The 23,033-nt window shown below is 41.0% G+C and overlaps 2 protein-coding genes across 8 annotated transcripts in view; one reads left to right on the top strand and one right to left on the bottom strand.

The window, feature by feature from the left end:
• The window catches only part of ATP23 (ATP23 metallopeptidase and ATP synthase assembly factor homolog), a 37,870-nt gene extending 18,330 nt beyond the window's left edge, over window positions 1-19,540 (bottom strand). The window contains exons 1-3 of the mRNA XM_085653338.1: window positions 18,764-19,540; window positions 2,817-2,862; window positions 1,621-1,702 (exon numbers count right to left, since the gene is read on the bottom strand). Of these exons, the coding sequence (XP_085509464.1) occupies window positions 1,621-1,702; window positions 2,817-2,862; window positions 18,764-18,941 (306 nt within the window). The 5' untranslated portion in view covers window positions 18,942-19,540. The remainder of the gene's footprint in view (window positions 1-1,620; window positions 1,703-2,816; window positions 2,863-18,763) is intronic.
• Window positions 19,150-23,033, top strand: part of RPAP3 (RNA polymerase II associated protein 3) — a 319,254-nt gene continuing 315,370 nt past the window's right edge. For 2 of the 7 annotated variants that reach the window (XM_085653334.1, XM_085653329.1), the window contains exon 1: window positions 19,667-19,784. The gene's annotated coding sequence lies outside the window, so the exon portion shown is untranslated. Of the gene's footprint in view, window positions 19,279-19,592; window positions 19,785-23,033 lie in introns of those variants that run through there. The other 5 variants (XM_085653336.1, XM_085653330.1, XM_085653333.1 and 2 more) reach the window with 5 other exon arrangements.

Raw genomic sequence — 23,033 nt, 5'->3', positions numbered from 1 at the left:
TACTTGGGCAGCATCAGGTGACTTCTCCTTCCAGCTGTGTATTCTTTTGCTGTTGTCACCAATGGTCATTACTAAGGTAGCACATCATACCTCCTCCCAGTTTCAACTCTCCTACACAGAATGCTGGGACAATCCAATATGGTGACTTCAAGTTTCCTGTGGAACAGGCTCTCCTGAGAGACTACACTCTGCCCCTAGCTGACACAGTTGCCCGATTCCTTTTCCTCAAAACTTCAAAGGCGATCCCCACCTGTGTTGGCTTTAGAGATGTGGTCCAGTCTTTATTTCAGAGGGCTTGTGCTGCCACCGCCCAGGTGCACAGTGGCAGTCTAATTAACAGATGCAGATTTCTTACCTACCCTTTACTTTTCCAGGAACTGGGTTAAGCACTGTTAAGTTTTCTATTGGGTGGGGTGGCATTTGATACCTCTACTGGGGATGAGAGTAGTTAACTAAGCCCAGTAGGGGGGACAAAGAGCTTGAATATGATTCGGAGATAGGTCAGGGAAACATGACAAATCTTGAAGTGCCATATGAAATGTATGTGGCATGTTTGGGGCTGTACTTTAATACTCAATGTAGTAACCTAGAGGAAGTTTTTTTCAAGGATAGCATATTAGGTAGGGCAGTCTTTGGCAGGCAATAGGTGCAAAAGCTTCCTAAGCAGTTATTGGAGGGAAAGTGTACTTTAGGGCAGATTTCACCTATAATGTATAACACAGTGCAATCACAACAGATCCTCAGTAGGCACTATATTATGAATGCCAATCACATTACAAGGAGTAGCCCAGATCAGTGCCAATCCCTGAAGATTCCCTCCTGCGACAGGCTAACTGGGTGCAGATGGACAGCTGTGCAAGGCTGCAGTGTCACACGTGCGGCCAATGCATGTGTACATACGTGTGTGTTCAATGCTCCTGTGTAGGCAGCCCAGTAAAGGTCCAATGCAAAAGATCCTGGGGGACTAAATGGGTGGAGCTCAATTTACTACATCACCCCAGATGAGTTAGATTCTAGATATTGTGAGGGGAAAGTTAGTGCCCAATCAGTACCAGGAGGGACCCAGGCCGATTTTCTTTATAGGTTCAAATATAGAATGGTCTGAACATTTCGCTTAGCTAACCTTAACTGATTTGATGTATTTGCCAATTTACAGCCCGTTGATACATTCATCAATAATTTGCATTCTGTCTCGCTGCCGTGCATGTGTTGGTACTGTTTATAAAACATTTAAAGCTCCTCGATAGGTTCAAAATAGGACTGGTTGTCCAAACAAAAAAATATAAGCTACTGTGTTGAGTTCATTAGCAGAATAATAGCTAACAATAAGCATCAATGCTTGTGTTCAACTCATCAAAACAGAGACTGCAATTCGTTCACTGGGCAAGTGTCCCTGCTCTGAATGTTCTTTATGGGGAGCAAGATATTCATTCTTAATCTAAGCAGTCACTTGAGGTGAAATTTCATATGCTATTTCTCCGTTAAAGTGGCATAAAAATGGTGGTTTTGATTACAACATAATTTCAAAAACATGCACAAGAAATTTCCTAAGAAAACAAAAAGTCCTATTCTCAGGAGGAATTAATTTATAATATTTTAGAAATCATGCACACTACTCACCTCTGATGTCGCAGCATCAAAACCTCCACTTACGGAACCATCACAATCTTCACATGAGAAATGCCGATCCTTAAACACAGTACTGAAAATATAAGAAACACCCAAAATGCATCTGATTACTGGTGCACAAACAAACCCGTTATGAATTTTTTTCCAGCTTGAAATGGCCTAGCTACATCCTTTTTATATTTTGTACAGGACTGCTATTTTTTTACCACTGGCTCACCATGGGATTCAGAATGAACCAGGATACTGGACTTTGAATGGAACATGCACCTATCCATGGTTCCGCCTTAACAAAACCGTGGCCTACCCTGAATGTCGTCGGACTTCTGAGAGCTGCCTTGTACTAGTCCATTTAACCACTGCGTGGAGAAAGTTACACTGTAAACGAACATAGACTACTTTAAATATAATTGTTTAATGACTCCTGTCATTGCTCACACCGAGTTGCTGATAAATGGCTGTCGATGTTGCCTGCAGTAGGCACAATGACATTTTAAATGGCCAATTGAAATACATGAAAATGTTAAGTTAAATGTTAGCATTTTTCTTCTTTCTTCTACAGTAAATTTATTTTAGTTTGACACAAAGCTGGTGGCCAGATTGTTTAATGTACTCCTCCTGACAGGCAGAATGGAGGGAGGCATTGACGTGAAAACAGAACATTATTCAACTAAATGCATGACTCATTGACGTCAGTATATAACGTGCAGAGATTTAGACATTTTTGACAACAACCAACATGCAACAGTAGTACACATGGATGTCTGCGCAACTCGTAAGTCAGACCTAATCCTGTACACCATACACACAATTCACTGAAGCATTGCAGAAACATGCAAAAATACAATTAAAATACATTTAAAATGCTTCATATTAACTGTTGAGGAAAGACGAAACTTCGCTCTTATATTTTTAGATTTGTTGCACACTATTCAACAGATGGCAGAATCCTGTTTCACCACTTCAATTTGTTTACTTCTACTTAAACTACTGCAGTTCTATTTCCTTGACATAACTAAATTAATAGACTTTCTTGCTGGTTCGTATGGTCAATATTTAGTGCACTGTTGAATCACTTTCATATCACTCTGGAACGTTTTCTGGTATAAAAGCACGTTAAAAGCATAATTAGAGACCGAAATGTATTAACACTCATTAGAATATTGCAATTATATATAGAAAAACCTTACCAACCGGATTGCTTCATTGCATCAAGAAGAAGCTTCGCATATGGACCTGAAAAAAAAGTTATTGAATAAAAATTAATGATCTATGTGGCACATCTCAGAATATTGGATAGTCAAATATCATTTACAAGACATTTGTTGCACATTCAATTTCCAGGTCACATTAAGACTGAAAACTAAATTGGAAAATAAAGGATCAGAAAACGTGGTAATTTCTACACAAGTAGAGCTCAACTTATATGTGAAATTAACTGTTTGCAGCAAGAGCGTTACCTTCTGAGCTGCTACTGTTCAGTCAGAGGATCAGGGTTCCTCAATTTGAGGCCTTGGGCCATACGTACAAAGTTTAGGGATTGCGAGTTCCTAATTGCGGTTCTTACCGAATCACAATTAGGATATCGCAATTTCTAATATACGAAAACGTACAAGTCTTATATAGCGATTTCTAGCGGCTCACAAATCGGCATAACTAATGATTATTATTGCATTAGGTCACAGTTTGCAACCCACTAGAAATAGCAGCCATCACAGGGATGGTGTCATGCTAGGGTCAGCAGACCACCATGTCTGTGATGGATTTTAAATAAAGCAATATAATTTTTTATTATTTTTTAAATGCAGCCCGCTATTCTTAACAAAAAACAGGGTGCATTTAAAAAAAAAAAAAAAAAAAATTAAACTTTTCAGTTTCATTTTTCAGAGAGTAGGCAGAGGTCCGTGGGACCACGGTCTATTCTTAATAAATAAAAACAAATTAACATTATCAAAGGGATGAGATCCCACGGGGACCTCTCCCGATTTGCGAATGGTTACTGCCTTCTTCAAGGTGTCGGTAAAAACGAGAATGTATTGCAACCGTAATTCGGTCCCAAACATTAATACATACTACTACTGTGATTCTGTATTTGGAATAGAGGCCTTAAAGACGCCCCTCCCAAATAACAAATCGCTAAACCAAATTGTGATTTAAGTTACAGAACTGCAATTTGTTATATGTACATTAGAAATTGCTTTTTTGCGGTCGCCATAAAAGCTTTTGCACATACACTCCTCAGCTATTTATGGTCTAGGTTGTTTGAAATGGAAATTTAGAAGGTTCGCTGGCTTTGAAGGATAAATTTAGTTTGGCACACATTGCCTTTGCATGAGAAGTTGAAGAGCTAGATGGAGAGGTCCTCGCTCTCACTTGTACCTTTACATTAGGAAAGGAGTACTGAGCAGGTTATCATTTTCCACACAGCCTATTCATTCAAATGTTGCCAAGGAGATAATCGATAAAAGAAATCTTGTAATTAAACTTTAGGGCAGTTTGTTCACATTGAACAGACTTAATCCGAGAACTCGGACAAGGCCGGCTGGCTATTTCAATGGGCAATTGCTGCATGATCCTCAGTCCAAGTACTATACTTCAATTAGGGTTAGTGATAGATACACCGTTGCACCTAGAAAACTCGAACTGAAAGTTGTGGTAGGTGCATTTACTGAACTAGGTCACATACACTCTTCTTCTATGAAATGCACTCCATCAGGTCAATTCTCTTTAGTTGTGCTTATTAAAAACTCCTATCAATACCCTTCTTGTAGAGCCACAGAACATTCTCATATCCTATTTTTTTTTTAATTCCTTGATTCCATCTCACATCTGAGAAAACTCATTCTGTCTCCCTGGTGCACAGGGAGGTGACAGAGATTACGCTTCGTCAGACAGAGACGAGATGGATCAGCAGGTTGATGACCCTGGAGAAGGGAATGCATTACTTTTGTGATTGTCACTTTAGGAGTTATTCAAGGGAATTTATTTTTTATTAGAAAATCTGATATCATATCGGAAATAGTTTCAATAACAACAGTGAGTCTATATTGTTGAATAGAGGCTTTTGGGCGATGAATTTCTAAATGCGGAGTATAGACGTAAAGTGTTTAAATATGGTAGCCTGTATTGCCCCTTTATGAGAAAGTGGAATACACTGGGTTGCATGTTGTCTGTGGTTTATGGTGATCTGTGGTTTGGAAGTTATATTGATCTGGCACTTGCATTGTATACTGTTGGAGAAAAGCCACTTTCAGATGCAGATCACAATTTGAATCAGGAAGAGTTCATTTTAAGTAGAGGAGATTCGCTGGAGGACACATTGCGAATATTAATATTGTTTCAAGAATAGAGTAACTGGGAAATTAAAGAGGTCCAGTATGGGCGATTAGATTAATTTCTCAGTCAAGTTAAAATGATAGGGTGATTACATAATTTTAAGGATTATGCCATTTCTTTTGTTGGTATAACAATTGTGGACTATCCACTACAGAATGGCACAGATGGATTTGAGGCTTCCGTGCCCGTTTTAGTTGCAATAATTAAAGGAGAACATTGGTGATTTATGAAGAGAGGTACGGGTGTGATTTAATGGATTAGACCTATGGATGTGGAGGTGCTTTAGTTTAAATTGGGTCGAACGCAGAATATTTGCTGTTTGATACCAGCGGAATTGTTTACATGTGGGGATTCTTGTTCAAGAGCAGTATGGACAGGAAATGTTGGAATGAAAGGAATTTTGAGCAAGGTTGACAAGAGTGGGTCGAAGGACACACTGGGCATCATTATGCTGTGAAAAAATGACTTTAGTGCATTCAGCTACACTATTCATAGCCTGTGGGCCAATTTTGGCCTCTGGGAATTCCTGCCACTCTATAAGACTCCTATAAATGTTAGTTAGGTCAGATTTCGGATTTAACAGCTTTGTATTGCTTCCTTGATTAAAGTTACCATGAGAGCCTCCAGGCCAGAAACGTGGAGCAAATTAAAAGTTCATAATTTGAGCCTGTGTTTTCCGTGCTAAGCACCAGCACGTAATTGTTAATACCAGCATTTATGACAGTCTGCCACGTGGTGGCGCTGTTTGTCTAATTTAGAGATGGGCACAACTACAGTTGTTTAATAATTAAATATACATTAAAATGAATAACACCAACCAATTCTTATAGCTTTGGATAGCCTGGTGTAGTCTGAATTGTCACACTCGTAGGGGTGTGATGGTTAGTAGATGTGTTGGTACTGGCCCCCAAGTTTTGGTGGGTGAGTTTCGCTCACTATACCTCCCAGTCCAACCTGAAAGGGGTCCATCCTGTGTGTTAGTAGTAAACAGTGGTCTGGGAACATTTGAGGATGGTGTTTGCATAGAACATGACTCAGTAGGTCTAAAATTGCTTTGAGGGTTTAATAGAGTGGACATAGGGCCTACTGGAGCAGTCTTAAATGTACTGCCCAATTAGAAATTTGAGCAAATTTTAGACCAATATTCTTTGGTCGACATTCAGCTTGAAAGGGATTAAAGGGGCTGTATTACCCCTCGTGGCTTCATCAAACCCGTTACTGAATGCCAAAGAAGGAGCAGTTACAGACTGTACACTAGTAACTTTTTCAAGCTCAACACTGAGAAGAGTGGATTCCGCTATTTTAGGGGGCCTTCCAATTTTACTGGAGCATTTTGCTTTCTTCCTTTCGAAAATATAGTGGCCCATTTCCTGAACTATCCTGTGCCGTCTGAATAATGATCTTCTTGGCCATGCAAAGGGTTTACATCCAAAGACACTAAATCCCTCTCTTTAGGGGAGTAACCTCCTTGTTGGAGATAAACTGCCTTTCCACTGATTATATTGATGTATTATTGTCAAATGCTAAAACATGATTACAACTGAACTACCAGTGTCATTAGGAGTAGGAAGGAAGGAAGGAGTAGTAAACACAAAGTTGTTCTGAATCCTATTTGGTGGCCATATCCTTTGCCCTGGCAACTATCACTAAAATGTGTGAGCCATTGTGGTAAATTTGGATGCAAAACTTGAGTTTTGTGAGCACTGGAAGCTTTTTAACCTCAACTCTCCTACTGGGTCCACGGAGTACGAGTTTTACTCAGACTCAGTATCTCACCTCAGAGGCGATGATCCTCTGATGGACCTTTCTCTGTCATAGTGAGGGATGAGGAGACAGGATGTCCAACTGTCAGCTACCCAATAAGGACCACTAATTGGCAGCCAACTCACAAGTTGGTAATCAGGTTCAGATAAATCACTCTCAAAACCATGCTACAAAAATAAAATATCACAATTGGTAGACCGAACCTCCTGAAGAAGTTTAGTCTAACAAGAATCATGCAAACTAAGAGCTCTGCTGCGGCAACACAGAGCAAAAGCAAAAAAAACGGATGTTAATCTAGGACTGTCACTGTTATGCATTTAATGTTTTAGCACAGTTCTGTAAAATAATATTAGATACAATAAGTCTCAGACAACTTTAGAGTATTTAGTTATTGTAGTAAAGATCCAAAATCAAAGCATATAAGTAACATTTTAAGATGCTCAGTCATATATCTAACGACTTGAAATATAGTCACACATTTAGTTAAGGTAATCTAACCTTAAATAACAGAATACATAAGACGATGGTTTCCATACTGTCATACAATATGATCTCTACTACCACCAAAGCAAGAAGTTGGTTCTTGAAGATTCTATAAACATGGATAAAGGGAATCAAGTTAAAGTTCAATAGGAGCAAATTCCTTAAATAAAGCAACTAAATGGAGCATAAATCAGGAAAGATCAAGTCTTTCATCTCGCCAAACTGCTCCAAGTCGTCCAGAAAGCCAGTCCATCAGCAAAGACAAAGTGGTATAATAGCAATGGTTCAGATGGGAAATAGCAGTCTAAAGGAAAAGTGTCAAAGGGCAGCCTGAGCTTAGACGCAAGCTCTCCTCAAAGGGGTGAAAAGAGTGACCGCCGAATGATGAGCACTCCACCTCCCATACATCGCTTTTGTCATCAATGGTGGGTCCAAAATGGTCTGATCGCCATTTGATAGTTTTTCCGTCTTCCCAGGTAGAAATTTTTACTCCAGCATAATTTCCCACATAAGTCATGAGAAATGATTGTCCTCGTATCCTCACAGGTTAGTTGTCACATAGCTTTTGAGTATGCAACTGTTTACAAATGTAAGGGAAAGGTCTCTTTCGCACCATTTATACAAAAAGGAATAAAAAAAAACTATCTTGGTTCAAAAAGGAGGTCATATAAATCAAGATCAAATTATGCAGCATTTAAAAATGTATCAAGTCCATTGCACAAGATTGTGAGATAATGCAGCTTAAAGAGAAAAACATTTTAACGTTTTTAAATTCAACATTTAATCTTTTAGTACTATAGAATCCTGAAATCTAAGTTTGAATGTAATAAAATTTCATTTTTCACTCAAAAGCATTCTGAAATGTTTCTCAGGAAAACTTGCATAAAAACCCTGGACTTTAATTATGGCCTACTGCTACAACCTAAAAAGTAGCAAGCAACGTGTAAATTAATTCTAAACATCATTATATCAAATTCGATTCTAGACGCAAACATTGTACACTATATTAGGTAGACTGAAAATATGGCGGAAATTTAAGACATTTGTTGGACAGTTGAACTCTGAACACCAATTTGATGCTCAGGACATTATTTATTTGATTAATAGGACGCTAGCTAAAAGCAGACACCATCGCCGTGAGGGGAACAGCCACTAGCCCTCAGCTGCCTGCCGTGAGGGGAACGGCCTCTGGTCATACCACTCTCCTGCCGTGAGGGGAACGGCTCCCAGAAACTACACCACCCAGCAGCCCTGCATTGGCGCCTAACGCGACGCTGTTGGTCCGCACCCGGAGGCGCAATAAGAACTTTGCCAGCCTCCCGTAGCGCGGGACGCTAGCTGAAAGCAGACACCATCGTCGTGAGGGGAACGGCCACTAGCCCTCAGCTGCCTGCCGTGAGGGGAACGGCCACTGGTCATACAACTCTCCCACAGTGAGGGGAATGGCTCCAAGAAACTACACTACCCAGCAGCCCTGCATTGGCGCCTAACGCGACGCTGTTGGTCCGCGCCCAGAGGCGCGATAAGAACTTTGCCTGCCTCCCGCAGCGCGGGACACTAGCTGAAAGCAGACATCATCGCCGTGAGGGGAACGGCCACTAGCCCTCAGCTGCCTGCCATGAGGGGAACGGCCACTGGTCATACCACTCTCCAGCCGTGTGGGGAACGGCTCCCAGAAACTACACTACCCAGTAGCCCTGCATTGGCGCCTGACGCAACGCTGTTGCTCCGTGCCCGGAGGCGCAATAAGAACTTTGCCGGCCTCCCGCAGCGCGGGAGTGCCCGGGCCAAGCGCAGGCCAGTCTGCGTCTGTCAGAGGCCAGGCTGGGCCACCCCTCTTAAATTTGTGTTTGTTCGGACTGGAACAGCGCGATCCCAGGAGCAAGTACTCTTATTGACTACAAGCTGATTTTTATTAATTGTTACATTATTGGAAAAGGGGCATTTATCCTTTTCATTATCACCAGTGCGTGATTATTTAAGTTGTAGCTGTTGGGACTGTGACTAACATGGGTACAAGAAAATTAACAGCTAATGCTACTGAGAAACATTCTAGTAAGCCCAAAGATGCTAAAATGACATTGCTAAATTACCTTATGTGGGCCGCTGCTGCTATAGAAAAACAAATATCCTGCGTGGAAGAAACCATAAATATAGACGCTCAGGGGATACTCAGTAATAGCAAGGAACTATCTTTACCTGAAATAGTGACAGACGAAGCCCGCCGGGAAGTTCGAAACATCACCTCCATCTAAAAGACCATGTAACCCAAGAACAGTTGAGATGTTCAATAGTTCCTGCCGAGTAAATTCCTCAGCCCCCCTCGATAATAGACTACCTAAAACTAATTTAAAAAAACAGCAAGGTAAAAAATGCAATGTCCAGCCTCAAAAGGGCAAAGGAACTGAACCCGCTCCAAAAACAAAGGAAATGGTCCCCCTTTGAAAATGAGAAATTGTCTAAATTGATCATGGAACTATCAGATTACGTGAAACAGTCACAGTACTATGGAAGGAAGGCTAGAAAAAATTGAACTAGGTCTGGTGAAAAAGTTGCAAGAAACCACAGCCTAATAATACAAAAGGGGAATATGTGTGAAACAGACTCCTATGCACAACTAAAGTAATACAAGGTGTAAAACTTAATATCCCTGTAGCATCTGACAACAAAGACGAGTGGGTCAGTAGTACGCACAGCGGCGAGTTATGAACATGACCCACTAATAAAAAGTCGACCTGCTAACTCTGATACACAGGATAGACTATGCAGTCGACCGGGTCCAAGTCTACCCCCGGCAGCTACCCCCTACACAGTGATTTTAGACAACGTCCCCGCCCACCGTCCAGGGGAAGATGAATCATGGATATCACTGCAGAACAAAGCCATTCATTGCTTAGGGATCAGATCTGGACTGACTAGGGAAATGTTTAGGGAACTTAAAATGGTCAGACGTGTACCTTGGGTTGGCAATAGCATGAAAAGCTTTAAGGGAGACTGTGTTCTTTCTTTTGGTGTTCCTTCCTTGGTAAGTGAAATTCTAACTAGAGCTAGGGATAGAAACATTACCGACTTAGGTATAAATGTACTGCCTTTGGGTTATTTTTACCGGCCTAACCTCTTGACAAGACAGGAAGGAACCCAGCCCCCTATTCAGCCAACCGGACATTTTTCCTATAATCTGGAGGTGGCAAATAGATATGGGCCTCTCCAATCCTTGGATGAAACGACTGACTACCAAGTCATAAATAACAGAGCAATATAGCAAATGATGTGGCAAATAGGATACCTTATGCTGCCCACTGGGATTTCCCCGAGCACTGATTTGACGGTAAACATGACCAAAGTGGGAGAAGCTTCTGGGCTAGACCTTGGGATTAGGGATATTTTAGACCAGACTTTGGCTAGTAATCCCGCACATTCCGAACAATCTAGTCCTGAAACAAGTAAACAAACAAAATTGGTCTGTGGATTAAATTCCACTAAAAAAAATAAGTATTCTATTCTGAAACATAGCAGGTTTTTGAAATAAAGTTGACAATCCAGCTTGGTTAGAGTATATTGATACATTTGATATCCTTTGTTTACAGGAGACCTGGGTGATAGATGAAGTTCACCTGAATGGATTTAAGACCTACCATACCCTGCTATCCACTCAATACACGGGAGGACAAAGGGAGGGATGTGTGTGTATATCTCTAACCTGTTGAGTGTATCAAAGATTGAACGGATAACATCTGACAATTATTACCAAAAAATATTGATTCGTATGGATTCTAGCTATATCCTGGCTGTTGTTAACTTTTATAACAGTATTGAAAAGGGACATTTGGGGCCCATTTTAAAACAGTTAAGCAAGGAGCTAGGCAAATTAAGGGCAATCAATAGCACAGAAATGATTATTGTTGGGTGGGGGGGGTTTGTTTGTGGGAGGTATTTTAATGTTAATTTGTGTCAGCAAGCTGGGCTGGGGATCTGTGAATTGGAGATAGAAGAGGATGCATTCCAGATTCATTTTGAGCATTCTTCCAGGGGGGAGATGCTTAATGAAATTTTGTTCTCACATGATCTTGGGTTCGCCAATTGCGTGTGTTCCCCGAATGTTGAGTTTGATTACACTATTATTGGTAGGGGACTATGATCCATAATAGATTTTATAATCTTTCAGAAACCTGGGGCATCATTTAACAGCTGCCATTTCCCCACTGGCAAGGTTAGATACTCCCTCTGGTAGTGCTTAGAGACCTCCCTCTGGTAGTGCTTAGAGACCTGCAGGTGATAATGAGCTCTATAAATAAAAATTACAATACAATCGTACCTAATCGCTAAGCAAATTTAATCGCAAATTATAAAATACATTCAAATGTACGGAGTGACCACTTGCCCTTGAGTATCAACATTTGTCTGCCCACTGCTGCCGATTTACATTCACAGAACCAACTGGCTTGGACCAGAAACATCTCCCTTGCACATTTAAATGGATATACCTTACGTTGGTCCAGTCATAACCCAGTTGAAATGAACAAGCAAATTATTACAACGGCTTATGATTTAATTTTAACGTGTTTGGGGGATACTACTTCCCATGAAAATATTCTGTGGCCATTTTCTGAAATCACTCGGATTATCCAAAACCTGTTAACAGTGGAAACGAAGGGTACACGATGCCGTAAAAACAGATGGTTCGATTCCCACTGTACAAAAACACACACACACACAACTTAACGAGGCCTTACATAGGGATGCAAGAGATCAGGATGAAATCCGAGAATGTAGAAGGAAGTACCACTTAGCCAGGATAACCAGAAAGAAAGAGTTAAAAGATCAAGCTTGGAATGCTCCCCATGAAGCATCTCTGAGCAAAGATAGCTCATTATTCTGGAGGGCAGTAAATGCTCAACTTTTTACCATGTCTGACGTTGGGCCATTAGCGGTCGCAATTGACAAGAAAACTTGGATAGATTTTTTCTATAATGTGTATAGAATACAGGATAGTGCTGATAGTACCACAGACACAGTGAATAGTCAGGGGGGTGGCCCTTCAACTTTTATGCCAATTGAACTCCATATTAATCATGAAGAGGTCATTGGGGCGATTAATGAAAGCAAGGGTGGCAAGGCTCCCGGTCAAGACGGGGTCCCCATTGACTTATTCAAGTTAACACCTCACTATGGTCCCCCTTAATTACACGTGTTCTTCAAGCATGCAGCAATAAGGGTTTTATTAAAACTTGGTCTGAATCCGTAATAGTACCGATTTTTTAAAAAGGGGATAGGGAAAACCCAGCATGCTACCGCCCGATATCTTTACTCGATTCTTTGATGAAGGTAGCAGGAAGAATAGTTCTTACCAGATTGCAGACTTGGGCAGAGGAGAACAAAATTTTAAGTGACGTCCAGTATGGTTTTAGAGAGGGCCTCGGAACAAATGAGCAGGTTTTACATTTAAGTACCCTAATAGGAAAATATACCCAGGCAAAAGTAGGGAAATTGTATGTAGCATTTGTAGACCTCACAGCTGCCTTCGACTGTATTATTACACAGCAAATTATGGGAGATTCTGGCGGAACTGAAGGTAGATCAGGTTTTGGTTCAGTTTCTAAGACAACTCTACTTAAAGGCCACCACCAAAGTGCGGTATGGTATCAAAGGGGAGTGTACTGCATCGTTTAAAGTGGAGAGGGTATTGAGACAAGGCTGTGTCTTGGCGCCGTTCCTGTTCACTTTATATACACCAACTCTCTGCAACAGGAACTAGCAGGAAAGGCTACAGACCCGCCATATGTGACTAAACGTCCGATTGTCTCCCTCCTCTACACGGACGATGCAGTACTCATGGCCCGCACGCAGCTTGGCTTGCAGAAGGCACTTGCCTCGTACTACAGTTACATGGATGACCTGGGGCTTAAACAAAACGTCCCAAAAACTTTTATTATGACCTGTGGGCGGGGGAGGAAAAAATGCAGTAGTCTCCCCTTGGGAGACAGCAGGGTTGCCTCCACTAACATCTTTACTTATCTTGGTGTAGTGTTTGAGCAATCAGGTTCATGGGGGACGGCTGTCAAGGCGAGGAGCCTTCTTTTTATGAAGTCGACTGCGGCAGTGGTAAAGTTCTCGAAGAAACTGGGCAAAAGACCTCCGGGTATCTTGCTAAAGATATATCAAGCTAAATGTATGAGCATTGCGACATTTGGGGTTGGAGTCTGGGGTTTTTATGACGTTTCTGCTATACAACGCGTGGAAAACACTTTTTAAGGTATATTTTAGCAGTACCTGCCAGTTCCCCAATTTTTAATTGCCATAGTGAATTGGGTATTCCCTATATAACAGACGTTATCAAAGTACAACCGGGGCTCCTTTGGCACCGTGTTTGGACCTCCAGCTTTACCGGCCTAAATAGTAAGATTATCAAGGACTCCATGAGTTTGGATTATGCAAGCAAGATTACCTAGCTGAAATATGTCAAGAACTTCATGAGTGATTTGAGCCATCTTGAATATTACACTTCCCCAGAGTCACTGAATTCTATTCTAAAGAAGGAACTTAAAGCAATTTGCATGTCCTATCTTGAGTCGCTTAGAGTGGCAGCTGAAATGAATAAATGAATGGTAGTCCAACACCAAATGACCTTGCTTACTTATGAAATCCAACCGTACCTTTTATGTTGCACTGAGGGATATGACAGATTTCTTTTAACACATTTTAGGTTTGGTATCTTTCATCGTTTAATTAGCTACCCAAAGATAAATGATTGGTCTAGCAATCTCAGCCCCTGCCCTAGTGACAAGATTTCCCCTCAAACCACTATCCATGCAATTTTATTCTGTAAATACTACGATAAGGAAAGATCAAGATGGATTATGCCCCTACTAAAGGTGGGGGGATAGAGGCAATGCCGTCCCTGCCTTTTTGTATCTGCAGTTGCTGGACAATGTGTATTGAATAGGTATAATGGCCGGATTTCTAAGGAACATCTTGACAGCAAGGAAAAGTATAAATTGCTAAAATGTTTCTGTAAATGAATTTGTTTTAGGTTTGCCCGGTTTTTAAATGTATTAATATGATCAGATTAGCATTGTTTTTATCAAATGAATTGTGCAATATGTGTATATTTGTATTTTTATCTGTTTGCTTTTATGATTTTAATGGTTAAAATCGAATAAAGCACATTCAGATTCCGATTAATAAAATAATGTTGCATTTTCAGCCTGAAAATGTAGGAAATGTATTGAGTAGAATTGTGTAAATTATACTTTAATGGAATTTGATTATATATATATCTGAATTTTAAGGTGGTCAGTCCATTGGATGTGAGATAGGAATAATAACTATGTATGGATCATTTTCATATAAAAGTTATTTTACATAGTTTATACCCATGTATGTTATTTTACAGCCCTGATGACGTCCTGTTGTAGGGCAAAACACTTGGCTGGGTTGGACATTTGTTGTGGAAAATTCAAGAATAAAGTTGTTAAGAAATCTAGTCAGTTTTGTGGAATCAATAGACTGAATGCACAATGCATTTATTTGGATTGAGGATACTCCAGCATTGTTTAAATATATGTTTATTATATGATGTTTGGGACTACCTAATATTGAGTGCTCCTCCATTGCTGTATTCAATTTATTGATTGTGTGTGGCTTCTTGGGCCGTGGAACCTTGGGGGAAGAAGCACCTAGATTGAGAATTATAAGGAACTGCACCCGGTGTGGTGCATTTTGGCTACAATTGCTCTTTTGTGGTTAGGGCTTTAAGAATAATTGAGCTTTAAGGACTTACAAATCAGGACTGAGTAGTGGCAAGCTCCTGCCTGCTGTCTGATTGTTTGGCATTTGTACTATACACCAACTGTCTAATTAGACGACAATGATCTTGTCGGTCAAAGTGTAAACCCACTATTTCAAACACTGCCTAAAATGGAGAAAATGAGCAAAAAGAACCATGTTTATCCCCACTTTACTCTGCTAACAGCCGAAAGGGCACCACACAGCACATCCCTGCTTGCCTATCACATACCTGGCCGTATACTGCCTGCTAAATGAGCAGTGTTCCAGTGCTTATTTGGTCACCTTCATGCCTGTTCAAACTATTAAAATCTTTGCTTTGAAAAATGCTTCACACACCTTGAGACATTCATTCACCCCCATTTCAAAGGTGTGCAAGTAATGGTCCTTAGAGTTAACCATTGCTCATTCTAACCTTCTGGAAAATGGATATCCATGGGCAATTACCCATTTTGCAAACGTCAGTCGGTTCAGTAGGGACAGGATATTCATCAGTGTTACCTTTTCACTCAGCAGGCATCACCTCACAAACTCGAAGAACACTTCCACTTTGACTTGCAACAGCGGGGTCCTTTGCTTTAACTTTTCAATGTAATGCTTAGGAATCCTTCACACTTCTTAACCTCCAAAGACTGCTCTAACCTTCAGGCCATCCTTGAAAAAACTACCACTAGGTTTTACTGCGTTCCTCATACACAGTGCTGTATGCAACTAGAGTATCATTTGGGAAACATACGACTCCTTCTAGGCGACCCTTTCATTTTATTCCTCCACTTCACAAAAGAGCCAAACTGCTTTAGTACTGTGCGTGGTAGCTCATGGGCAAGCATTCAGCAAATTAAAAGTGCACCACAGCTGAAAATCTGTCTCCTTCTTGGCTAGTATCATTTTTCATGAACTGGCAGCAGCCTGAATGTAAATTTAAAATCAGTTTAAGCCAAGAGACAATCCCCTCCTTCCCTTGAAGCACAGTGATTCCACTACACTGGCAAATACATTTTAAGTTATTAAACGTGTCCATTTGTATACATAGCAGTTATGAGATTTTACTAATAAAAACAAAAAGCGAATTTTGAATTCATGTTTGAGAACCAGGTTAAATGGTGAGATCTCAAAATTCTCAAATGTGAGGAGTGTGACAAATGCCATACTACCTTCAGCAGCTAATTGTCATTTTGACATGTATAACTCCTTCACACAACATCAGGGATGTGGAATTTTATAAAATATCTACTTGACCAGGGGCAGGCTAGTTTATAAATCTACTTGTCCTGTAAAAAAAAAACAAAAAAAACACACACATTTGTCCCTTTGGTGGCAGGCAGTCTGGCGACAAATTATGGCAGCAATCTCATAATATTAGACCTCAGAGAAAAGCCTCTCTGATTATGCCAGGGGTCATACTCTAGTAGGTTTTAAATACTAGCAATTCCCTTACTTTACCAACTTCCCACAAATGTACATACTGGGGATGGAGGTAGCTGTAAGCAATAGTTCCATGTTGGAATGCCCATTTAAGTCTGTTCAAACCTACTAACTTGCTTTTTTAAGGAGTATTTACCAGCTCTTCTCTAATCTTTCCCATACTGAGAAAGGTTGGAAACTTACGCCTAACAAGGGCAGAAGTAAAACGATTTCCCGGGTTTGAAAAAATGGGGTTAGTTGGTATGTAAACTTGCAAAATGCTCAACAGATTTTCGCCAGAACAAATCTACACATCTATATTTGCTTGGGCTTAAATGTAGTTCACAAATATTTTGGAGGAGTATGATTTCCCAGGATACTTCTGTAAATTCTTGTGAATTCATGAAAGATGTAAATCTGCACTAATGCAAGGACATATGGAGGACTTTTGTGACTTTCTTTAAGAATCAAGGGCCATATGCAAAAAACATTTTTGTAGTTGGAAACGGCCTGATTTGGCTATTTTCGACTGCAAAAATGATTTTTCTTATGTACAAAGAACAAATTGCGATTACGTAACATGTTACCGTATCCCAATTTGGAATTGCAAATTCATACCGATTCGGTATTTGGAAGTGGGGTGTAAAGGGCGTCCCCTCCAAATACAGAATCGCAGTGGTATGTATATATGTCTTGCAACCGAATTATGGTTGGAAAATATTACATTTTTAACAACACCAAGGGTGGTGGTAACCATTTGCAAACGGGAAGGGGTCCAGTGAAAGATGAAACACATTTTTTACGGTTGAAGGGCAGGCAGTGCACTGCCTACTTCAAAAAAATGAAAAACGTAAACGTTTCATTTTTTTTTTTAAACATCCCATTGTCCTTATAATGAAAATGGACTGCATATAAAAAAAATTAAAGAAAAATTACTTTATTAAAAAGCAGTCACAGACATGGTGGTCTGCTGACCCTGGCAGGCCCCCATCCTTGTGATAGCTGCTATTCCCAAAGGTCCCAAACTGCAAACTACTTCATTAATATTCATGAAGTAGGTCGATTTGCGACCCACTAGGAATCGCTAAATGAAACTAAAAGGGTTTAATCCATTTGAGGTAGCGATTTCCTAATTGCGATTCACAGATAATCGCAATTTGGAAATTTCTATCCTTAAAATCTGTACATATGGCCCCAAGTCTAGCGTTTTCCAAGACTTTCTGTTTATTATTAAAATTCTATCTCAATCTATTTACCTGCTGGCATCACTGTGAGTGGCAGGATTCAGCTCTTGCACAAGGAGCATATCGGCGTACAAAGTTGTTTTGTTCAGTACAAGGGAATACTGCACCAATGTGTGTTTTTTGAGACCCAAAAATATTTTTGCCAATGTTAGTTATAATGGTCACTGCATTGTAACTTACTGCAGCTCGCACGACGATAATGTTTTAGAATAGCCATGTCAAAACAAGACACACTGACAAAACCAAAAGGCTAACCACCAATGTCAGACCTGCTGGCTTTGCCAATGCATGTTTGTTTTCATGTTCCCGATAACCACGTTGAAACTGGTTACACTGATTTTCCATTATGAATAAGTTTTGAAAATATTAACATGCATCAACAAATTTTACTGAATGATGTTTCAAAGGCATGGCAACTAAAATGTCAAAGTAGTTTAGCAAAACATTTCTTTTCTTAGTTGCATTTTTTTGTGAACATTTTATTTTGCAATCAAATAATCATCAATCTTGTTTTCAAGCTTTTGCAAATATCTGCATGTAATCAGAGTGCATTCTGGCAACATATACATAGCTTCATATTGTTAAACTTAGCAAACGCATTTTTATATAGGAAACGTTAGTGCAGTTCGAGCGTACAACATTTCCTTAAAATGTTTACCCTAATAATAAAAGCTTTGCATTAATAAACCATTAATACAAGTTCAAAAAGCATTATCTTATGGGCATAAACATTACCTTAACTGCAGACAAATCCCTTCACTGGTCCATAATGTGGTACTGTAACCTGGCAGCTAAAGTGAAATCTTGTGATTCGCTTTAATGCCCTTGGGATAAAGTTGCGCTATATAAAACTGCAAAAATAAATCATGTGCCACCTCAACGAAAACAACGTGGGCCCGTGTACACAATACTCAAGCACCAAGCAGAATTGAGTGTACAAAATATACTTAGATCAAGACCAAATCACAAACTGCATTGGTTGGATAAATAATACACCTCAGAAAAGGGAGCTTTAGAATACTTGTCAAGACACTCCTCTGAGCTACGCGGGACGTCCAGGGAAAGATGGAATAGCCGGTCACCCCATATGCACTTCATGGTGCCTCCCTACTTAAACTTACTGCTGTCCAGCGCGATGGTGAGCATGACCCGACACTTGTGGTTGAAGGTGAAGAGGCTTTGAGACAGAAAAGAGCCTCGCGGTTGTCCCCGCTTCTGCCTTTCGGGGAAAAGTCCATAACCATGATCCTCCTCCTCCTGGCGCTGCTGACCCTCCATCGGGCTCTCAGTGTGTGACATATAGCCAAAGCCTGTCCAATGTCCCTAACCAGTAAATTACTGCAACTTCAGCCGTCTTGATCTTCAGACCATAGCATGAGGCATGCTGGTGCTCACAAATCACGAAGCAGGAAACATATTTTCTCACAGGTTGGGCAAGCTTCTCGTGGATTGGTTAGAAGTATATTTGTTGGATATTGGCTGTGACGTCCGGGGGCCTGCGCACTGGAACAGAATTTGTGGCACGTTCCCAAACGCAGACCTGTTAGCTTAGTCGTTCACGCTGGAGCTCAGTGTTATCAGTAGTCGCCTTTAAACCCATTGAACAGCAGCAACGAGCGTGGTTAACGTAAAGGAGGTCGTTGTTTGTTTTATAGTTTACGGTGCTCAAAGCTTGTACTGTATATTTTCTACTGTCATGTTTTAATCTGTGTCGTAATAATGAAACATATCTCTCAGAATAGTAAAGTGTTAGTCATTTTATAGGCAGTATGTTCTACGTTGCATGTACAGCAATGAATGTAACGCAGCATAACGTATACGGGGTAAAATGTAGCGGGCGTAGGTTTGATCGTAAAACGGGCACCCTGTGATGTTCGCAATATCTTACAGTGTCCGATGCGAACTTCCCACGCCGTCCTAGGTAAAACTCGAGGCGGAAGCTCATGTTCCGCCATTTTTGTTTGGGTAGGGCGGAACGGCGTGTCACCTACTGTTGCCATGCCTCCGCAAACGTAATTCTGTGCGCGGTAAAAGCTGGTGTTGTCGCGCCGAATGACAGCTGCTCTAAGTACATAGCCTAGGACCGCGCAGCACCGACTTGAAGCAAACGCGAGGATGCAGAAGGAGTAGTAAATGTTACAGGTACCAACCAAGTATTATCGGAATGTAGAGGAAAGGAGCGTTTGCTGTTCTGCTCTCCCATTACTATTTTAACAATCTACTAGGAAGGCTCCTTAAAATCCACGAAAGGAGAGGATGAACATTTTGACAATATTCTTAAATATGTCAATCGAATGGTCAAGAAATGAAAAAGGTGTATGGAAGAGCGCATTTGATTTTCTGGAAAGAGGTGGATGCCAATGTGGAGATATAAATGTACGAAGAAGTATTGAACAATTGTTAGGACGACGAAAACGTGTTCTGGAACTGCACAAAATCCGTACTAGGTCAGAGAAGGATGGAAAATCAGTTGATCAGTTTGTTATTTCGTTGGGGCAATTGATAGGAAGGAATTAATTTTGACTTGCTGCGTAACCAGTTATTGGTTTATTGACCAAGTTATGATAATAAGGTAAAGTAGGTAATGCGGCTGTCCAACTCATAGTGGCGTATTTGTGTAGCGCTGCAGACGTAAGCAGCAAAGCCCATTAACCAATTATTATTTTCTGTCTGTTTATTGGTTGATTTAATTAAAGGTCAATGCAGGTAAATGAGCCAAGACACTGCAATCGTATAGAAAACAACCATAAAAACTAAAACTGAAATGTAATGCGGCAGCCAATTTCTCGTGGCATCAGTGCAAGAACCAGGAAAACATGTTAGTCACACAGAATCCAGTCAGAAAATTATGTATTGTATTGCAGCGGTTATATAGCGCATACTACCCCTGTATGGGGTGCTGAAGTACTTGCCTACATGGATAGCATGTTACGCCATGTAGGGTTTCTGGATGGAAGGATGCTGTCTTTATTTTGATCCTATGTGGGTAGTGTTTCTATGTCCTTCGTAATGACCAACGAGGTGAGGTAACCTTGTTATTGGACGCTGCACTTAGCAGTGTGATGGTCGAAGAGGTGTGAGAGAGGCAGGCACACAGTTTATGGTTTTCAGTTAGCTAGCAGCTCAGCGGGTCCCTTGTGGTGTTTGTTATTTTAAAACTGTGGTGTTGGGCATTCCATGGACACGGTGTGTTTACTGTCACATGGGATGACATAGTAAGAGTTCCATTTAGGAACTATGTGTGGGACAGTGGATAGGGAGACTCCGAGCTGTAACGTCGTGTACTTGCTCTCTGTTGCACTACCAATAAACTATACTTAACCACTTACATGAGTCTTTATTCCTCACAATTTGGCGACGAGCTGAGGTCAGGCGTACACCCACCAAGGATCGGTTGGAATTTGCAGTTGGAAGACCTTCATGTCCGTGAGTGATATTGGGACTGCAGCTGTTCGATAGCTTCAGGAATGGGGAAGGTGTACCACAGATACACAACAACCTGTAGTCCTGCTAAGGTCCGTTCTGACCTTTTAGGAGGTATTTGGCCCGGTAGGTGCAGTCGGAGAGCAAGTTGGCCTGCGTGCACCATTGAGTAGTTGGGCCGGTGCGAGCAACTTCAGTGAGGAGGGACACCTCTTTGCTGACTGTGCGCGATGCAGGTGTAGACAGGTGATGCAGCTCGCCAGCAGCCACCCAAAAAGCAGGATCCTGGATATGTGATGTGACACACCGATGGATGATGTAACGAGTTGGCGGCCATCTAAAGTGCAGTATATTGGACGTTTGACGTGGCACGCCGGCTGCCTTCTTAGGTGGAGTCACCTTTTCATGGAGAAGCCTCCGTAGAGCTGGAACACTTGTCACGGTTATTTGGCTTTGTTCTTCTAGTTCTGTTAGTGCTGACAGAGGAAAAAGAATTTCAACAGCATTATAGGGCTACCTGTGATATGCACACCACGCGTATCACTTGAAAGTACTGCTTTTTTATGGTGATACGCACACTTGCCTTATGACACTAGGGAGGCTTGTACAGTGAGGTGCTCGCCGTTCTGACTTTGCCTTGCAATGCGCTTCGTATCACGGTGACTCACACACCTTGAGCATATTGCATTGTATGTGCATATCACAGCCAGGAACTATTGGCGTTTCTAGTTCTATGATGTCTAGACTGGCTGCATTACGGTGACACGCACACCTGGGACATATATGCTTTTTCCCTTCAACACAACTCATAGCCTATGCTGATTTAATAGGTAGGGGAAGCATATTTGTACCCAAAGTGATGCGCAAACCAGATACTTGCATACTGGTTAATATTTTACGCTGTTCTTTGTGGTTATTATTATTGTAGGGTTTTGAGGTAACTGTGCACACAAACACTCTCTCACACCACCCCTGCCATTTCTTCCTTGTCCAGATGAACCCCAGGTGAAATGGCTGTAGTGGAAACAGTATTTCCTGAACTACATTTCAGCAATTGTGGATGAAGGTTCGGAAGTTTTTCCTGCGGCTAGGAAGAAGTACATTCTCTTAGACAATTTAGGACCAGAAGGGTTATGGGTGTCATATGGGGAAAAAAACAATGCAGCAGTGGTCAATATGTTTTCTTGAATGTATTAGAAGACCTTGATAACTATTATCAACCTGCTGTTTGTGCTGCAATAGATAGGTTGGATTTTTTTCAGTGGAAGCAAGGCAAATCAGGACCAATCAAAGACTATGTGTCTGCACTTAAAAAGCTGGCAATTTCATGTAGGTATGGCACGCGGCATGATGAGTTTGTCCGTGACCAGATCATCATGCACACCGATTCAAATTTACAGGAAAGATTATGGGTAAATGTTGATTCGTCTTTGAAAGATCTAATTGCTTTATCTTAAAAAAAGTGAACTTTCAAAGACGTGATAAATAGAGCACCAATACATCTTTGGTATCCGATTCTAATGAAAAAAGTGTCGGTGTGTAAGATATCTGATACAAGAATTAATAAAGGGAAGGAAAGGGAACTTTTGGTGATAAGAATTTGAGTTGATTTAGGTGTGGGAGCAAGGATCATATTGCTAAGAATAAAAGTTGCCCTGCACTCAGGTCAAAGTGCTTGTTCTGCGGGGTTGTGGGACACTTTTCTAAGGTGTGCAGAAAAAAGAGCAGGAAGGTGCAGAGTGCAAAACTTATCCTAGGAAGGTCAGACTCCGATCAGTCGAATGAGGACAGTGCTGAGGGTGTGTTGTGTGTGGAGTGTCTGATTCCTAATCTAGATATGTCCTTCAGGAACAATCCTATGTACAACATGAGGACTGGAGGAGTCCGCATAGTCATTGTGGCAGATTCAAGGTCACCTTATACAATCGTGAACAAGAGGGTGTGGATGGAAAAGTTTGTTCCGGCCTT

This window comes from Triturus cristatus, chromosome 4_1 (genome assembly GCF_964204655.1).
Source record: "Triturus cristatus chromosome 4_1, aTriCri1.1, whole genome shotgun sequence".
Taxonomy (NCBI): Eukaryota; Metazoa; Chordata; class Amphibia; order Caudata; family Salamandridae; genus Triturus; species Triturus cristatus.
Note: the sequence above shows the minus strand (reverse complement) of the source record. Positions and strands in the feature narration are given on the sequence as shown.